The sequence below is a fragment of the Arabidopsis lyrata genome, assembly GCF_000004255.2.
Source record: "Arabidopsis lyrata subsp. lyrata unplaced genomic scaffold ARALYscaffold_8, whole genome shotgun sequence".
Lineage (NCBI taxonomy): Eukaryota > Viridiplantae > Streptophyta > Magnoliopsida > Brassicales > Brassicaceae > Arabidopsis > Arabidopsis lyrata.
This window is the reverse complement of record NW_003302548.1, coordinates 2,671,522-2,690,800: the sequence shown is the minus strand read 5'-3', so window position 1 is coordinate 2,690,800 and position 19,279 is coordinate 2,671,522. Positions and strand designations below refer to the sequence as shown.

Genomic DNA, 19,279 nt, shown 5'->3' with positions numbered 1-19,279 from the left:
AAAGAGTAGAACGCCAAATGTCACATTTTGAGTTGATTGTTTTGAAGAAACTTGTCATATTATATAAGATATTTCAAGCATTCTAGTTTATAAGGACGTTGGATTTATTAGGACATAATGTCCCACATCGGAAGTTGGAAGGGATCCTAAGTAATATATAAGGGATATGAGCCACTCCACACATTGCCAATTGGTTTTGAGTTGGAAGCCCATATTCTAATATGGTATCAGAGCCCGATCCACACATGTCCAACCCGATCCGACCCAAAGATGGTCCAATCATCGACAAGGCCCAAAATTGATGCCGTCGATCTAAGCCCGAACATTCCGAGATTAATGGCCAAAGAGCCATCATCTCGAGGGGGCGTATTAGGACATAATGTCCCACATCGGAAGTTGGAAGGGATCCTAAGTAATATATAAGGGATATGGGCCACTCCACTCATTACCAATTGGTTTTGAGTTGGAAGCCCATATTCTTACATAATGTCCCACATTGGAAGTTGGAAGGGATCATAAATAATATATAAGGGATATGAGCCACTCTACTCATTGCCAATTGATTTTGAGTTGGAAGCCCATATTCTAAGAGGATTAGTTTATTGTTCAAAGCATCTCGACAAAACATAGAAGGTCAAACAACTATCAACAAAAACTCTCTTTCTGCGTTTTCCTCAAAGAAGATCTTTCATGGCTACTTCTTCTTTGGCTGTGAAACCAACCCCAACGGGACCTCAAGTGTTCATATGCTTCCGGGGGGCAGGTGTCCGTAAACACTTCATAAGCTTTCTTGACCCTGCCTTGAGAAAAGCGAATATAAACGTCTTCATAGATGAGGACGAGTATTTGGGCTCAGATTTGGTTAACTTATTGAAGAGGATAGAAGAGTCGGAGATCGCGCTAGTGATCTTTTCGGAGGATTTCACAAGTTCGTATTGGTGCTTGGAGGAGCTGGCAAAGATCAAGGAATGCAAGGATCAAGGCCGTCTCAAAGTGATTCCCATCTTCTACAAAGTTAAACCTTCCGTCGTGAAATATCTGAAAGGAAAGTTTGGCGATCATTTCAGGGATCAAATACGCAATCTTAGACACCAGCCAGAAAGAACTCAGAAATGGGAGGACGCTTTATTGTCTATTCCTGAATCAATAGGCATGCCTTTAGCAGCCCAAAGGTTTTTTCTTTTCTTTTTGCCAACTATATATATACATCTAGCTAAAGTATCTCTAAAGATATTATCTAGAACCTGATATTTATTCTAGTTGATATCTTTCTCTTGTATGGTATGACAGTGACAGGACCGATAAAGACTTCATAACCTCAATGGTCATCAAGATTCAGAGATTGGTGGAGCATATGGCCGTCAAAGGAAACCAAGAAACAGAAGCGAATCTTCCAGGAGGTTCCATCGTCCCAGCAATGAAACCAAAAAGAGAAGCGAATAGTCAAGGAGGTTCCATGGTCCTTGCAATGAAGCCAGAAACAGAAGCGAGTCATCAAGGAGGTTTCGTGGTCTCTGCAAGGCAACTAGGAATTGCTTTTTCCGATAAATCTCGATGCTGGTCTTGGAGCAGTATCACAGGACGTAATGGGTTATCCTATATTTTACTCTCTTTATTATTTACTAGGGAAAAATCCGGGCTACGTCCGGGTAAGACATTTGAAGATTGATATTTTAATTTAGTTAACTTAGTTTTAATTCTTTGTAGTTTCTTTAGGAAATATGAAAAGAAAATTTTATAATTTATAAAAATGTTGTATTTAACATTTTAACAAAAGCTTATATATATAGAAGCGGATTTTAGAGCTAGTTATAAATTTTTGTTTTTTACGTATTTGATTTCTCTTAAATACCCTTTCTTATTGATCTCTTTTGGAGCCTATATAGAAATTATTATAGATCTAAAGTTAAAAGGCTATCACTTGGTCATAAGTTTTACCACATCTTTTAAAGGTACCAATCATGCAACAAATAAATGGTGAGTACTCAGTTAATTGCGATAGTCAAGCCATATTTTATTTTTTTGATGATAGTATAAATAGGTTTCTACTTTGTACAACCACCTTAGAGCACTTCCATCAATGGTGTCTCGATAAGACATCCATAATAAAAATAAATCAAAAATAAATAAAAAATAATTTTTTAATCAAAAAAGCTGAGACACTTTGAGACAAGTTTCTCATTTGAGATACTTTGAGACACTCTCTCTCTCATACACATGTCATTCTTATATTGGTTTAACAATTTTTTTTTTAAATTCAATTACTCTAAGATTTATAATATCAATTAAATAGTTTATATGTTACTATTTTTTATTTTTTTATTTTTCTACAGTTCATAAAATAAAATTATCTATATATCAAGTTCCATTATACAAAAATTTAAACTATTTATTAATATAATTTTTAATTGATATTAGTTAAGTTTAAATTAATATTTTTAGTTAATAAAATACTATAATATTAGAAAATAAATCTGAGATGAATAATCTGATATTTTGTCAACATTTTGATATTTTGATAAATAATGTGTTATCTTTTGTCATTATTTACAAGATGTCCAATATAATTAAAATCTATATGGCAAAAGTTTAGCGCATCATCAAGTGAAGAGTCAAACATATATTATCTATTGTAGTTTTGTATATTTTATTTGCATTTTAATTTATGCTATCATGGTTTTATATGTAATTTTGTGTTTAATTTATATATCTTTATTATGGTTTTATATGTTGTTTAAATTCAATTTATGTTTAATTGTGGTTTTAAAAATAATAGTCTCTTTAATATATTATTTATAATTAATAGTACTATTAATTAATGTTTTTTAAATTATTAATAATCATTATATTATTTACTTCTATAAAAATATAATTATTTTGTTGAATGATTATATTTAAGATATAATTTGATATGTTTAAAAAAATTATTGAAAAATTAAATTTAATATAAAAATATAAATATTATATTGATGAGACATTCATAGAGATATCTCACCAATGGAAGTAGAATTTTAGTGTGAGTTTCTCTAAATAAATTAAGCATAAAAATATTAATATTATATTGGTGAGACACTCTATGGATGTCTACTATTGGAGATGCTTTTAGTATAACGTAACAAAGAGCAAAGTTTTTGTTTTATCCAACAAATTAACTTAATCTCTAGCTTCGAGAAACTTTTGAAGCACATATGATATTACCTAGAAAAGGTCATTGTTGTAATAGGTTTTGTTTGTGAAAAATATATGTATACCCACCACCTCTGGCCTTAAAAGCTGAGTCTTTCAAAGCCTTACCAAACAACTTTGACATTACATAACATACCCACCAGGCCACCAGGTTTTTGTCCTTGGCAAAACGATACATATCTTCAGTTGCTTTTTATATAAAACTGCATTTCCAAAAAAAAACCAACACATAAATGGCTCGCCAAGTAGAGTTGAAACAAATTCACTGTCTCCGTGTCTCGTTTGCAACCATGAAAAGCAACATTTGATCTGTAACATGCTATGTACCATTAAAAATCAAAATCATTTTACTAAACTGCCCTCTTATTTAGATTTGCAAAGCATTTACTTGCTTGCTTGGCTTCTCACGAAACTATCAAACTCTAGAGTTCTACTTTATGAAGTAAGAAATATACAAACAAAAATCCATACTAAATCAAGAGTTAAAATTTGTGACGAACCTCACTTGGATGGATTCTCGGCGTCGTCTCAGTACAGAAGGAGGATTGGACCTTTGCTGTCCTATGCAAATGGTCGAAGCAAGTATTAGATTTGGAGAGCTTTATTGATTACTATGTACAGTCCACTACGTACCTATGACATCATGTTTGAACAACATCTATATCAATAAATTAAACTACAAAATATGTCTTTTTGTTTAAATTTTACCAAAAGAGATTTGATCTTTGTTCTCTTACTCCCTTGTCTTTATCAAAAACTGCTCATGTGCCGTATTTATAATTAGTGTGTAGAGGCTCCTAAACTGTAATCCAAATTGGAGGCTATATAAAGTATAAATGATTAAAAAATACAGAAACTATTGATGAACAAATTTGCACCATATATAGATTCTATTAATCTTAAATCTATGTCTCCCATACTCATTGATCACAACTACCTCAAAAGCACGACTTTACTTACCATGAGAGCTGTGATCGATCGAAATCTAGCTATAAGCTCCTTTGAACGATTGTAAAGTTCTATCCTCTTTTTTGATATCCTAAGAACAACAATTGATGAAAAATTAGATGTATTGTTGTGAAAGTTCAGAACTGAAAGACACTTTCTTGTTGATATATATATCACCTACATATCCGCTGAAAATTGGTGGTGAAATACGCTTAAAGCTAGAGGAGGAGGAGGAGAAAACGCTTTGATGCAATACCGTAATTATTTAAATGGAACAAAAACGTAATAGGAATGAAGAAATATTATTTACCTTAGCAAAATATGGTTCCATGAATCCGCATGATCTCCAAAATTAGGGTTTCGAACCACTTCAGAGTTTGCATATTGTTTTTGTTTGAAGAAATTCTGTCTATAAGCGAGCAAAAGACAAATACACAAATATAATTGCCACTGCTCTCCATAACTGTTAAAAAAAAAGGAGAAAAACCATGCGTTAATCGATTGAACTTTTAAGAGAGAGGTTACCATGAAAGAGAGAGCCAGATTGCAGGGGAGGAAGATGAAGACAATCGATTGATCAGATTGAAATTTTATATCGTAGGGGAGAGGAAGTGCCGCTTGTGAGACTTAGTTTAGAGGGTAGTAAATGAAGAGATTAAACGATACAAAGAATTGAAGGAAGATGAAGCGTCCTTACAATGAAAATGTCGAATGACAATCATCATCTCATAAACCACGTGGCATAAGGTAAACTCACAAAACAAAACAAATTGATGTGCTGATGTGGCTGCTCATAGGTAGTGTTTTTTTTGCTGATGTGGATGACCTTAGAGGCTTCAATTAGCATCTTTTATTAATAAGAGATTTTTCTAGAGGGGTGGAGAGGGGCTGTCAAAAGTTATTATTTTACACCAAAAATAAAAAATTAATCACTCAAATGTCATATTTTCATATATGAAAAAAAATCAGTTTGTGAAAAGCTAGAAATCAAGATTTATATTGATTATATTATGTATACATAATTTACAAAAATATGTTTTGGGTTCGTTTATATTTATTCGAGTTTAATAATTGCAACAATATCAAGATATTTTGGTCATCTAACTACAAATTGGCAATACTAATAACGTTTTTTTTTTTTTTTTTTTTGTCAAAAATGTTAATTTTGATTTGGTATTTTCTATTTCTCATATATGTTCGTTATAGTGATGAATTATACCACATGTTCATGTTTTTAAGTTTTCAAAACGTGATTCCACTAACTTTTTTAATTCACAATATTCATCAACCTTTTCTTTTTCACAAAGTGATTCCGCTATATATAATTAAATGTGTTAAAAATATAACAAAGGTGGTTGGTCTTCTAAAAGTAACTTTCCACCATTTTATAATTACTTTACAAATTTTTTTTATCTAGTTTCGTTCGTTCTGCTAACAATTATTTTGTTTTTCCGCTATTCAGCTAACAAACAAGTCAGTCCCTATATTTTCAGCTCCGAGGCCATTGATATTGTGACGATGAAAAAAGTTTACTGGCTTAAAATAGTCGGAACATTCAAAACGGGGGATCTAACACCAGGAACAAAGTATGAGGTTGTGTTTGTAGTGAAATTAAAAGATAATGCAATTGGATGGGAGAAACCAGTGACTCTGAAGCTGAAGGTGATACACCACAATGGAGACAACGATCGGGTGGAACGAATAGAGAACTTGAACGATTACATAGGCCGCAAATGGGTGGATATTTTGGCCGGAGTTTTTGTGGTTCCGCCGAAAAACACTCCCGCAATTATTACTTTCACCATGTATGAGACCGAATATAAGAAAAAAGGACTCTTCGTCAAAGGGGTTACAATTCGTCCCACGAACTAATGCGCACAAGCAAAGGCATAGGACCTTTCTAGTTGTCTTAATTGTATTTATAAAATGCAACACTGCTCTGTTTTGTTAACAAATTAATTGTACTTTTTTGTTCTTTTGGTATTTTGTTGTTTGAAATTCTTATTAAAAGTTTATAATTTCTTAAAATCTTCACGTTATATATGGTTCTACGAGAGACTAATGATGCTCCCAATCTCTTTTTTTTTTTTGTTAAACGGCTTGATGATGCTCCCAATCTTATAAGTAAAATTTTACATGAACACATTATTTTTTACTTTCATACTGGTGATATATACATATGGACACATTAATTTTTAACAAAAAGTGTATTAAATAACGTATCCTAATGTTGGCTTCACTTATAAAATTTTGTGTGGTTTAGGTTTGAAATTTTAATTTGTGAAGTTAGGGGAAAAGACAAAAACTTGAGTGCTCTAAATTATCGTATTGTATATCACCCATTAAACAGATATAAATCTATTTGGCTTATACTGAGTGCTGGGATGATCCACATTCACTAAGCAATATAAATTGCTTACCCCTTTCCCTTTGTCCCTTTTTGGTTCAGAAATTTAGCTAGCAGCCGAGGATGGACACAAAACCTACGGTAGTGTCTTTGCAAAATGCACAATTTTCGCTTTGTTTTATAAAGGTTTGCAATGGCTAATTACCAAAATCTTGTTTTATTCACAGTTTTAGCCTATTAGAGCATCTTTAACGATGGTCTCTTAGTCAGTTCTTAGATTTTATATATTGTGATTAAAATTAGAGATCCGTAGGGGCTTATAGTTTAAATGTAAAATAGTGTTATATCTTAACAGACGTTCCTTAACTAAGAGGTATTTGTGATGTTAAGAGGCGATGACGTGGCATGTTTTGAGGCTAAAGAGAAAACTTTTGTCCCGTGTTCTCTCTTTCTCGACTCTCTCTCTCTCTTTTTCTCGTCTCTCCATCGACAAAAATCAACAAATCAACATAATTTAGCTGATTCAAGTCTCAGAAAGTATCTCAAATCGTGTTCTGCTTTCGTCGAATCGAACAGAGAGAAGAAGATCTCAGAGGAAGCAGATACTATTAGGTTAAATTCTTCCCCAATTTTCTGAGTTTTGCTTTTACTTGATTCTTAGAAGTGAAAGTAAGCAAAATTGTTGAATTCTTTCTAAGATTATTAGGTCCCGCACTGTATCTAGTTCTAGCCTTAAGAGACTTACTATAATGCGTAAAGAGTGGGATTCTTTTGATGATTCTGATTTTAATAGCATTAGTTTTGATACTCCGAGTCTTGCTTACTTATATTACTTTGATTATGTTCCTAAAGTGTATATAAGTGTTAATCTCGAATCCCTTGTTGAAACTGATATAGGAATTAGAGTATGGAGAAATGAAGAAATGATGTAAGAAGACTGGCACGTGTGGCACGTGAGGAGTAGTGAGCTGCAGTACACGTGGAAAGAAAAGATTGGAGCAAGTTGGCTAAAGGCCTTTAAAACAGTCATCGTCTCTCTTCTTCTTCATTATGCAAAATCTGAGAATTGTTTGTTTGTTACCTTTTTCTTCTTGTGTTGTTACAATGGTGGACTCATTGTTGGCTAGAGTTTCTTGTGAACTCAGCAGATGAGATTTGGATCCGCGTTTCATGAACGTTGATTCAATTTGTGTTACTTGTTCGATTGAATTTGAGTGAGATACAGTTTTTCTGCATCAGAAACTAAGCTCTATCTTTGTCCGGAAGAAAATTATATGTGGGGTGAAGAAGATGAAAAACGTTTCAATCCAATGAATCTGCTTCATGGGCTAAAAAAATTCGTTTGCATTTGGTTCGAATTTGATTCAATTTCGTTGTGGGCGTTATCTTGTTGTGATCATTTGACTTTTATGTTCTTAGATCCATAGAGTAAGAGATCTTTGTAATGTTCTCTTTGATCTTCTCATTGTTTTGATGAAACTTTCTTGTCTGATCCATTACACTTTAGGAGGTGAAACATTGACATTGAACCATATATGTGATAATGCATAACTCAGCTTTTTTGGATTTTGTTTCTCAGTGCTTAGTTTTTGGGTAATTGATCACAATACTAATCTTAAGAATGACGTTGAACTGCATTGTAATTTGTGAATGTCTATCAACGTTCATGGCTTTGTTGATGAATGAGGTTTATGTTTTATTTATAGAGTCTATTTAGATGGGATCATATGCGGTTTTGGTTCATGAGTTTGTTTGTGGTTGTGTACGGATTTGTGATTTGATGCATTAAACCCGTGTTGCTTTGGAGTTAGGATCTCATAGATTCAAGGTTTGACTGTAACAGATTCTTTCTTTAACTACATTTTCCGAGGATGCAACAAATATCTTTATCGGTTACTCATTGTAACAGTAGTCATACGTTTTATAAAGGGAGGAAGAGACAACTTTGGTCATAATATTCTGCTGCTGAGATATTGTTTTGATCTAATAGGTACTTGCTGTGAAGAAAATAGACTCATCTGCGCTTTGAGATTAGAATCGCTTGTGTGGCCTGACGACAAAAAACCTCAGGTGATGTTTCTGCTAGTTAGATTCAATCTGTTTGCAAAATACTTGTGTTCTGAATACATTTGAATGTTCTTATATTGATCAGGTTGTTCTTTCTTTTCTACAGCCAGGTTGGTTCTTGCCCTCGGCGCTGAATCTAAACTTGATGTTGTTCCCGGCGCAATGGAGTTGGCTTTCCCATTCTACACTCTTGAAGATGCTATTGTAAGAGTTAGAAGTGCCCAATCCGGTGTTCAGTTTGGATTTTTTGGTTTATGAAATGTAGAAACTGCTTTATTCGGGTTGATATGGTTTTTGCTTTGGTTCAGATTGGTTTACTGTTTAAGTCAAGTATATTACTTAGCTTTATTCCGTGTTCATAACAGTTACAATTCATTAATCTAGAAACCTTGTTCCTTATTCTGTTTGTTTTCCTGCAATCACACTTTTAACAACTTATAATTTGCTAACTTGTATTGATTCTCTGTTTCCATGGCATCGTTTTGGTCTTTTGTACAAAACACACGTAGCTTTAACCGATGACTCCTTAATTGCAAAGTGTGGAATTGATGAATATGACTAATGACTCAATTGCAATTCTAAAACTAAAATTGATTTTTTTTTTAAACTAATTTTTTTTTTAAAGAACCATAACTTAAGAGTCTACCATTGGACACACAAAAAACTTAAAACCATTACACAACCTCTTAACTATAAATTTTTCAAAAATAATATTAAAACAAATCATAAGATCAAAACTAAGAAACTACCAATAATCATGCTCTTAGGAAATAATAGTACTTTCACCTAAAACCGTCTCATAATGAATATGCCTTACGAGAGTTATGATCATTGGAATGACCTCTCACATGATGAATTGAATGACGGATTTGTTTAAAATGTGTTAAGATGCATAGTGAAAATGTCACTGTAGTGTCCCTCTATTTAGATAATATATTTTTATTATTAATAATATTGTTCTTTATAATTTTCTTTTTAATCTGTATACTACTCAAGTCATAATCGATTAAAAAAATAAACAATTATAAGAATATTAACTTTCCACAACCCATGACATCGAAGTGGTTAATGCAATGACATACCACATGACTTGATTATGGTCTCACCGCGTTCGAGAGGTCAGTATTCAATGATAAATGAAGGTATGAACAAGTCCAATGATCTTGTTTTAATATGGTACGGGCAGTTGCAATTTTTAATCTGACACTTGAGATTTATTAAAGTAGCCTATGGAAAGACTTTGTGAACTAGGGAAGTTTCGTTGACTTGGATTATAATTGAGGAAGGACTTTGGGGGACGACTAACTGCAAACCAATCAAACATACACCTTGGCAGTAAAACTCGGTTTTGTGACCAGTGGGGGAGCCACAAAAATGAGTTATGGGGGTCATAATATTTTTTTATTTTGTGAATATTAATTTTATTAGAAAAAATATCATTGCAAATATTCATTTTTAAAACATTTTCCAAAAAATTATAAGTGAGCGTATGATTCATCTTTAAAATGAATATTTTTTTTTTGGTAAAGATCTTTGTGAATATTTGTAATGACATCTTTAATTTTTTTGGCTACAAATATTTATCTTAATGACATTTTTTTGAAGAATTTTATCATCGACATTTAGGGATTGATTTTTTTTAATCAACTTATTCCAAAAAATATTATTTTTAATTAAGTAATTAAGCAACAAAATCAAGTAAAATTTTGTTAAAGTTCGACAGTTTGTCAAAAATGCCCAACGATAATGTTAATATGCCAAACAGTAAAGAAAATTAGTAGCAAATTTATATTTTAAACTCGTTTTGTGATAAATATTATCATATTACAAACTTTAGAATGTTAAATATTAATCTTTAAAGTACGATTTGAGAGGGGTCAATAAAATTTGTTAGGGGTGTCAATAACTACTTGGACATATGTCTAATAATTATTTTAACAAAAGTTAAACTGAAAATCATAATTTCATGGGTGTCACATGACCCCATGATTCTTCATTGCCTCCGCCACTGTTTGTGACCAAATAATTTATCGTTGACAAGAAATAAATTAGTTTTGTTTATGCATGTAGATCGGCTTCTTAACTAATTCTTATTTGATGTATCTGTTAACCAACTTACATACGTTACTAGTTAAAAGAAAAAAGAAAAAGAAAAAAACTAAGAAAAAAACTCGGTTTTGACTGCAGGATGGCGATAGAATTAAAAGACGAATTCAAATTTCGAAGACAACTTGTGATCTATTTTAAATAAACTACTGTACATGTCGATAACTTTAGACGATATTACATTAATTCGACGCCAAATCCCCTTATTATTAAAAGGGAAGTACAAATTGAAAAATGGTCAAATTTGGTCTCAATTTCAATTTCAATTTTGAATTTTGTTCTTTGTTAATCAAAATCGCCAAGGGTAATTTGGTCAAAAATTTTCATTAAACCTTCGGAGATCCGCGTTTCCTAAACGGGTGATTAGTGGTTCAAATACTAAAACGGATAAGTAATCGGGTTTGATCATCTACAAAAATATAACATGCAATCCTAACCATTCATCGTTTATGGTATCTTATAAAAGCATATTCGCACTAATTATAAGAAGATATCTATGAATCTCGCCTAATTGATAATCAAATATTTCTAAAATCTTCTCTTTTCTTAAATCCTAACTATAACCTACTACTCAATATCCTTATTTCCCTTAAATCTGTGTATCATTCATTTCGATACATTCTAAAAAATATATTTTCGTTAATATTCAAGATATTTTAACTTTCTCTCCAAGATTTTCGAAGATACTGGAGCCAAAAACCCTACCCTCCTTCTACACTATATATTAACGTCATTCTCACATACCATTTTCATCCAGCAATTACCTCTATTCACAGCAAACGTCTCTTTCTTCTCCTTTTGACAATGTTTCATCTTTTGCTTTCATTGATGATGTGAAGCCGTACAAAACGGGTTGGTAAGTGCAAGTCAGTGTCTTGCATACATGGAAAACATTTACGACCAATCCAAGTGACAGTTTTTCGTACCTGGAAGACATACACCACAAAATTTGGTGAAACCTTCGACATGTAAGCTTTTTAAATAAATCCTTCAAAAGCAATTGTTTGTATAACATTGATTTGTATCATTTTAAAATGAAAATATTTATTTTTGTAATTTGGCAGGGAACAAAAGAAACCATCAAAGGGGTCTTTGAGATGATTGAGGTAAAGTTATTCCGATCCTAAACCAATGATTATATTAAATCAAACGTCATCAAAAAAATTAAATCTATTTTCTGTTTATTGGACTATTTCATGTTATTTAACTAACTCAAGAATATGTATTAATTGAATTTCATATTAAAGCTACTATAACTTATTACTAACCTTTATATCTAAAAGAAAACAGATTTTACATGGAATCAAAGAGGAAAAATATTCTCAAAGAAGGCAAAGAACAATCAAGAGTAGAGGACAACATTTGCTTCAAATAAGATGGAAAGAGATTCACATTTGAAACTTCTCTTTTGTTTTCTAAAAGGTCCAACATGCGATGAAGATTTAAGGACTTACAAAGGTGTTGTCTACGAGACATACAAGGATGCATGTTTGCCAAGATGTTTATTAGACGAATTATAACATGAGAAAAGTTGTATTAAAATATAGCTTCGTCGACAAGTAACCTTATTGTTCTTGGTCCAAAAGGCATTTGATGTATGAATATAAAGAGCGTACTATCTGCTTCATATCGAACCATCCAGTTTTGTGAAGAACTCACCTTCAAGAAACAGAACATTTATCTGTTGTTTCTTTGGTTAAATATCTGGAAATTCTGATAAAAAAAAATTGTGAAAAGAACAAAAAAAGACCGTGACTTTGGTCTATATGTAAAAAACCACAAATCGAAGAACTGAGATAGGAAGATGCTATCACTAACCACAATAGTTAACATTCCGAACGACATGAATTGATCGAAGGTGAAGATATATGTCATGTAGTAAAACGTGAAAATAGGATTCACCAACAATCTCGCCTACTTCACTAATTGCTCGATTATATTGACACACTGAATTTGAAGAAACTCTTGATTAGGGATTTGCTAGGTTGACAATCCTCTGTTGTTACCCAAATTGATTAAAACTGATAAGCTAATGAAATTGATCTAATTCAGCGGAGGTGTGACAGGATTTCCGAAAGGGAGATAAAACCCAACCTAGAAACTCACCGAGAGTTCAAAGATTGGAAATCACAGTCTAGAAGGTAGCTACGAACGAGAAGAACCACCTTGAAGATCCTGAGATTTGATGATGATGATGATGATCATGATGATCATGATGATGATCATGATGATGATGAATGATGATCATGATGATGATGAATGACGATGAAGAGAGAAAGAGATAGAGAAGACGATGAAATCGATTTTGGTTGATTAGGTTTCCTGAATTTGGCAAATGCCTTACATGTACGATTGCGTCCGTACCAACTACCAACAGAGATAAAGACATATGTAATTTAACCAAGTGACTAAACCGACTAAACCGATTTAAGACTTATGTTACTAACTAAACGCAAATTATTTTTTATTTTGTTTACTTTGTCTCTCTTTATAATGTAATCTTATTATTTTATAATTTACAAAAAAAATCTTAAACAAGCAAAGCTACTTACAATATATTTTCTTAATTAAATTGTTATGTTCTTACAGTAAATAACACTATTGGTTATGATAATTGTTTTTTGAATTTAACACACTATTACAATAATTACAATACCAAAAAAATACAACTTTTACTTTAATACATTATTTTGGTACAAAAAACACAAATAATACACATGTTTAACCACATAAAAATGTTATCTCATACTAAAAATTTAACAACCACAAAAACATATAAACAATATTTTAAATTATAAATTACACATTATTCAATATATAATATGAAAACTTAATCAAAACCGATACCCGCGGTGTACCGCGGGTTGGATAAATGTTATACTCTTTGTTATGCAAAAAAAAAAAATGTCTAGAATTCCATATAGTAAAAGAACACTTATAATGACAAAAACAATTGCACCACTTTTACTATTTCACATTTTAATAACTACTTTACCTATATTAAAATTACATACACATTTACTAATTAATACACATATTTAAACACATTAAAACACATTCTTCTAATCACTAAATAACAACCAACCAATATAAAATCCCAATCATTATTTATAAAGGATTAAAATAAAATAAAAAACACATTTTATAAATTATGTATATAAAACATAATCAAATCCCTTATAATAAAACCGCATAAAACCGAGGCCCGCGGTGAACCTCGGGTTGAATCCTAGTCTACTATATATTTTTAAAGTACATTTTAAGGATCCAATCGGGTCGGATTTTTTATAATTTTGACCTGGAAATCTTCAATCGGATCTTTTCTTAAATTTGGCAAAATTCAAAAACGAAATTATTAATTAAAATATAAAAAAATATATATAATCTCAACTAATTAATATATCTAAACTCTTTATTTATGGAATATTTTTTAAGATTTTTATAGATAAAGAAATCAAATATGATGATTTAATGCTAATATAACAAATTTGAGCTAATTTCCTAAAAACTCTCTACTTAATTTAAACATAAATATATGATTCTCATTTCACTTTTATTTGGTCTAATATTTATATTAGTTTGAATTATTATAAAATATATATAGTTAATAAAATTTTAGATTTTTTTTTCTGCATATGCTATGATTCAAATTTTAAAAAACGGATATATATTACTCAATCGATGAAAAAAAAAAGTATATGTACAATCTATTTAATATTTTTGAATTACATATTTGCTCAAGGTAATCGGGTCGGGTTTTAATTGATTATGACCCGGAAATCTTTGATTCGGATCTTTCCTATATTTTAGAAATTTTGTAGTTTTTTTTTGGAAAGATTCTCTACTAATAAAATTACGACATTATTGATCATTGCTTTAAAATTAAATTCTAATAACCCGTTGGTAAGATTTTTTTATAGATAAGGAAATTAGTTATGAAGATTTAATGTTAATATAACACCACTAAATCGAATAATCGGTTATTGGTATGATTTTTAGAGATAAGGAAATATTTTGTGACGTATTAATGCTACATAACACAATTAAGTTGAAAGAAAAACCTTATTTTCTATAATTGTTATAAAGTACATATTTGTTAATCTAATTGGATCGGGTCAATTTTGTATCCATGCAACGAAATTATTGCAATCAGATCTTGGGTAAGATTTTAAAAAATAAAGAATTAATTATTGTGAAGATACGGAGAACCCATATTTACAGAGAATATTCTATAGAATAATTATATTTATAAAAAAAAATTCAATAAAATCTTTGCAAATATATATATCTTCCCAAAATTTTAGGAAATATTAAATTTTATATTGTAAGCTAGCTTTAACCTTAGTTCAAAAAAAAAAAAAAAAAAGCTAGCTTTAACCTAAGGACAATACTCTAAACTTATACCCTATATAAACTGATCAAGTTTCTCATTCATCACCCTAAACAAACACTTTGATTTTTTTTATTGCAAAGCAAAATAAAAATGATCATTTTCGTGTTACTGTTCTTTTAAACAATTAATTGTTACCTAATATTTTGTATGATCCACCTTACACTAAAGATTAGTTTGTACTACTTCTTATCATTTGATCTTTGATTTTTGTTTCAAATGTCCAGTTTATTTTGAAAACGTTTTCATGTTTCTTCTCCACATTCTTAATGTTTATAAATGTTTTTTTTAGGCTAACAATTTCATTCCTTTTCCTCTTCTTTCTTTAGGGTAAGAAAATGATTTCTTTTTGTACATAAAATGAGATTCTTGTTCTTAATTTTCATTATTCTAATGTTATCATTTTTAAATCAATTAAGTTTTATCAATAACAGGTTTTTCTGTGATTAATTTTTGTTACTAAATCACACCATATTTTTATATATATTTTGTAATTCACTAGGATTTAACCCGCGGTACAACGCGGGACAAAATTGTATTTTATGTATTTTATATAATAATTTATAGTTTATTGGATTTTGAAATTCACAATTTTAAAAAATCATTTCTCATTTGTTTATTTTATATTATAATTAATATAGTTGATATATGTAAATATTGTTTTTGAGTTGTTATATTTGTTACCTAAATGTGTTAAGTTGTATTGATGTACTTAGAAGATTTGTAGGTGTAGAAGTGTAGTGTTAATATTGGCAAGCATTTCTAATCATGGACTATTATAATAATTTGATATTAATTTGTATCTAAAAAATTTACTCCGGTATATTGCGGATCGATTTTTTTAAACTAAAAACTTTAAATTTTGTGTTATATTTGTTTTGTTAATATTGTTTGGTTTGTTTAGTGTTTAAGATTATATAATTATATTTTTATTTTTAATTTTAAGATTTCACCCGTAGTATACCTTCCCGTATTAATATCGACTCAAACCCGTACCGCCATATAACCCCGCCCCATGAAATTAAACAGCATTTTGTTTTTTTTTATCGATTCAGTAATATACGTCCGTTTTTAAAAATTTGAATCACATCATATGTAGAAAAAAATATTATTTTATCAATTATATGTATTTTATATAAATTCAAAACAAAATTAAATATAAAATCATATAAAAGTGAAAAAAGAATCATATATTAATGTTTAAATTAGGTAGAGAAGTTTTAGGAAATTAGCAATTAATCTAATTTAGAAACAAAATAAATTTGTTACCATCTTTGGAAGCCATGGTTTTTAAAATATTTTCGAAAATAATTTGTAATATTAATTAATAGATAAACATTTATGACAATGACATTCTCTTGTAAATAAGTGGCAACTCTAGGAATTATTTCATATTTTTACTTCAAAAATGTATATATAGATGTTTAATGTTTTCTCTTTTCTGATTTTGTTTCTATGTATGTTTTGGTTTTCACTAATTTTATCTAAATTCTGATATTTTATAAATATGTAATGTCCCACTGGTCTAAATTATGATTTTATTTTATACGGGTCAATTTACTAAATTCTGCAAATGTGAATTTTATATCTAAATTCTGATTTCACTAATGTCCCACGGGTCAATATCTAAATTGAGTTACTAAATTACATTTGTTTTACGGGTTAAATCTTAAAACCCAAAAAGTGTAATCATATAACTTTAATACTAGGTAAAATTTATTGTAAAAATCCAACATTTATACATATGAATTAAGTTTTTATAAGTTTTAATCTCAGTCCAAATGTGTAATTGCAATACTAAGTTATTCAATTACATATGTTGTACACGTTAAATCTAGAAATATCAAAAGTTTAACTCATATAACTTTAATACTAAATATCAAAATACCAAAATCTAATATAGTTAAATCCTAGATTTTTGAAAAATTTACATATATAAAGGATCCAAAAAAACATACAAAATAAATACAACAAATTCATCAACTTAAAATAAAATTATAAAATTAATTAAATATTTTAACCCGCGGTGTACCGCAGATCATATCCTAATATATAATAAATAGAGATAAGTTGCAATATAGTCATTTTTTTGAACTTAATTAGATAAGTAGTACGTTCACTATTTACAATAGAATTTTTCCCCACTTATCATTGTAGCAACTGTTTACGAGACTCTATAACCCTAAAAAAAAGCTTTGATATTTACAAATTTGCCATTGAAACATGTTTATTAAAAATCTAAAAATTAAAACAAACTTATTTTAGTTTTCTCCCAGTTTCGTTTTCTCCAACATGAAATCGATGGATGTTCTCTCTTTAGCTCTCCAAAGTTTAGGGTTTTCACTTCAAGATGATGACTTATTTTGACTCTGATTTCTCCCTCGTCAGCCCTACGTCGATCCTAGAAGCTAACCCATCAATCTTCTCCTCCAAATACCCTAAACCCGTTTCCTATTTCGAGCCCAGTATCTCTAATCCCCAACGTTTTCACACACCAGACGTCTTTGGCCTCGCCGATCTCGTCATATACGGAGACAGTAACAGAGACCACTCGAGAAACCTGTCAACGTACAAGATGGTCCTTTTCGGGTCGAAGCTCAGAGTCCAGATCCCATCAGATGATTTTGGAACTAAAACCGGTATGAGATATTCTATCCTGGGTGTGTTCAATCTGATTGTAAGCTCAAATTTCTTGTTATCTTGCCGGAAAAAATCAAGTTTTTTGTTATTCTGATTATTTTGTACCGCTTCTTTGATTTCAATTTTGTTATTTGAAATTCTGATTAACCGAAAAAATCAATTTTTGTTATTCGAAATCGTAGTACCGCCTCTTAGATTTCAATTTTATAGTGTACTTGTATCTAGCCTAAAACTGAACGTAGCTAATCTGATACAGTATGTTGTGAGTTGGCTAGAGCGATTAGTGAAGCTTGGGTTTATACGAATATCTCGGCAGATTATTTTACTAATTTTCTTGGAACGATCAATTTCTTATGTCTTATGAAACTGAAATGGGTCTTGTTTTTTTTTTATTGTCTGATAAACAAAAAAGTTGGCTTTCTTCTCTATCAAATCTGATATTTGATTTGGTTTTCTCTGTTATTCTCCTGATCTTTTTTTCTCTAATATGATGTTTTGTTTCCATGAAAAGTTTCAATTTTTTTTTGTAACTAAAACAGATAAATATTGTGACTTGCTTTGTTTTGGATGTATAATTTGGACTTTGATTGTAACTTGGAAGTGGAAGACTCATAGATCTGAAGACGTTAACAACGACAAAAACATGTGATTGTCCCTTTTCTTGTATAAAGTGTTCAACTTTGATTCGGCCATATGCACCTTCTATGCCCTACAATCTAGTCAACATAGTCAGAATTAAAGGTCAAAACTATATGTTTCTTGTGTGTTTTGTTGCATTAGAAAAGATTTAGTAAGTGAATTGAAAAAAATGAAGAGAGCTTAAGGAGTATGGAAAATGTTGCAGGTGGGTGAAGTGGGAGAGCTATTAGAGATATTCCAATGGAAAGGAGAAGTGGCAAGAGGATGTCCAGATTGGAAAGAAGAAGAGAAAGTGCATCTTGGAAAAAAATAGGTAAATGTTAAGAAAATCAAATGTTAGACGCATGTTAGGCGTATACAATGTTTGACGTTTATATTTTGTGTGGAGTCCACTGTCACTATGCATACACAGTAACTTACTTTTCTTACGCCTATATAAACGATTGAAATCGATCATTTGAAAAGATAAGAAAATCTCATATCAATAAGAGAATTCTCTCTCTCCTCTATATTATTCAGTGCTTGATTCTTCCGCGTGTATAAGTTTTTCTTTATTCTCAAAAGTTATATCCACCATAAAATTAAATACTTTTTTATAACACGTTATTAGCACGAATAAGCTCTCGTTTCTGAAAACATCCGAATCTCTACCCGATCACATATTTAAGGTAATATTTTAAATTATGTGTAAATTTATTTAAAATTTGTTTATTTATAATATTTAAGGAATGAAAGGTTATACCTCCTCCTTGATCCTATGGAAGACTATGCCTCCTGAAACGGATCATGATCATATGGTAGGCTCTGCCTCCTCAGATCATTAGTTTATAATTATATATCCTGAAGATATTTATTGAAAGTTCCTGAAGAACTATACAAAATAAAATATATGAAACAAAAAAGTTCAGAAGACATATGAAAACTTTCCAGAAGAACTATAATAAATTTGTCCAGAA

At 30.4% G+C, this 19,279-nt stretch overlaps 3 protein-coding genes and 2 long non-coding RNA genes across 8 annotated transcripts; 4 read left to right on the top strand and 1 right to left on the bottom strand.

Annotated features, from left to right (window-relative positions):
* The first annotated feature begins 599 nt into the window (after positions 1-599).
* On the top strand, positions 600-1,669 carry LOC9301368 (protein PHLOEM PROTEIN 2-LIKE A6). Its single transcript, XM_021032045.1, has 2 exons — positions 600-1,172; positions 1,291-1,669. The coding sequence occupies exons 1-2, from the start codon at positions 691-693 to the stop codon at positions 1,667-1,669; spliced, it is 861 nt and encodes a 286-aa protein (XP_020887704.1). The 5' UTR covers positions 600-690.
* Positions 1,670-3,680: 2,011 nt separating this feature from the next.
* LOC110225894 lies at positions 3,681-4,909 on the bottom strand. Of its 3 annotated transcripts, XR_002330060.1 has the most exons (5): positions 4,660-4,909; positions 4,445-4,543; positions 4,147-4,225; positions 3,924-3,988; positions 3,681-3,819 (listed from the first exon to the last, which is right to left on the bottom strand). It is a non-coding gene; the product is annotated as an uncharacterized LOC110225894 (long non-coding RNA). The 3 variants fall into 3 exon arrangements; XR_002330059.1 differs by lacking the exon at positions 3,924-3,988; XR_002330061.1 differs by lacking the exon at positions 3,924-3,988 and having other exon boundaries at positions 3,687-3,747.
* Positions 4,910-5,652: 743 nt separating this feature from the next.
* Positions 5,653-6,006, top strand: LOC110230067 (protein PHLOEM PROTEIN 2-LIKE A6-like). The gene has a single exon (XM_021032019.1). It carries the CDS (start codon positions 5,653-5,655, stop codon positions 6,004-6,006), a length of 354 nt encoding a protein of 117 aa, XP_020887678.1.
* Positions 6,007-6,852: 846 nt separating this feature from the next.
* LOC9301367 lies at positions 6,853-8,894 on the top strand. Its single transcript, XR_002330058.1, has 3 exons — positions 6,853-7,093; positions 7,379-8,551; positions 8,655-8,894. It is a non-coding gene; the product is annotated as an uncharacterized LOC9301367 (long non-coding RNA).
* An 8,436-nt stretch (positions 8,895-17,330) lies between these two features.
* LOC9301366 (protein MARD1) lies at positions 17,331-18,830 on the top strand. 2 transcript variants are annotated; one of them, XR_002330057.1, is made up of 2 exons: positions 17,331-17,683; positions 18,529-18,830. XR_002330057.1 is itself a non-coding variant. In XM_002865246.2 (2 exons), exons 1-2 carry the CDS (start codon positions 17,395-17,397, stop codon positions 18,634-18,636), a joined length of 435 nt encoding a protein of 144 aa, XP_002865292.1. In that variant the 5' UTR covers positions 17,331-17,394; the 3' UTR covers positions 18,637-18,830. The 2 variants fall into 2 exon arrangements, 1 of the variants encoding a protein (XP_002865292.1); XM_002865246.2 differs by having other exon boundaries at positions 17,331-17,721.
* The last annotated feature ends 449 nt before the right edge of the window (positions 18,831-19,279 follow it).

Coding starts and splice junctions, on each gene's coding strand:
- LOC9301368 (XM_021032045.1), top strand. CDS start 691: ATGGCTACTTCTTCTTTGGCTGTGAAACCAACCCCAACGGGACCTCAA. Junction 1,173..1,290: donor ATGCCTTTAGCAGCCCAAAG/GTTTTTTCTTTT, acceptor ATGGTATGACAG/TGACAGGACCGATAAAGACT.
- LOC110230067 (XM_021032019.1), top strand. CDS start 5,653: ATGAAAAAAGTTTACTGGCTTAAAATAGTCGGAACATTCAAAACGGGG.
- LOC9301366 (XM_002865246.2), top strand. CDS start 17,395: ATGATGACTTATTTTGACTCTGATTTCTCCCTCGTCAGCCCTACGTCG. Junction 17,722..18,528: donor TGGGTGTGTTCAATCTGATT/GTAAGCTCAAAT, acceptor AAAATGTTGCAG/GTGGGTGAAGTGGGAGAGCT.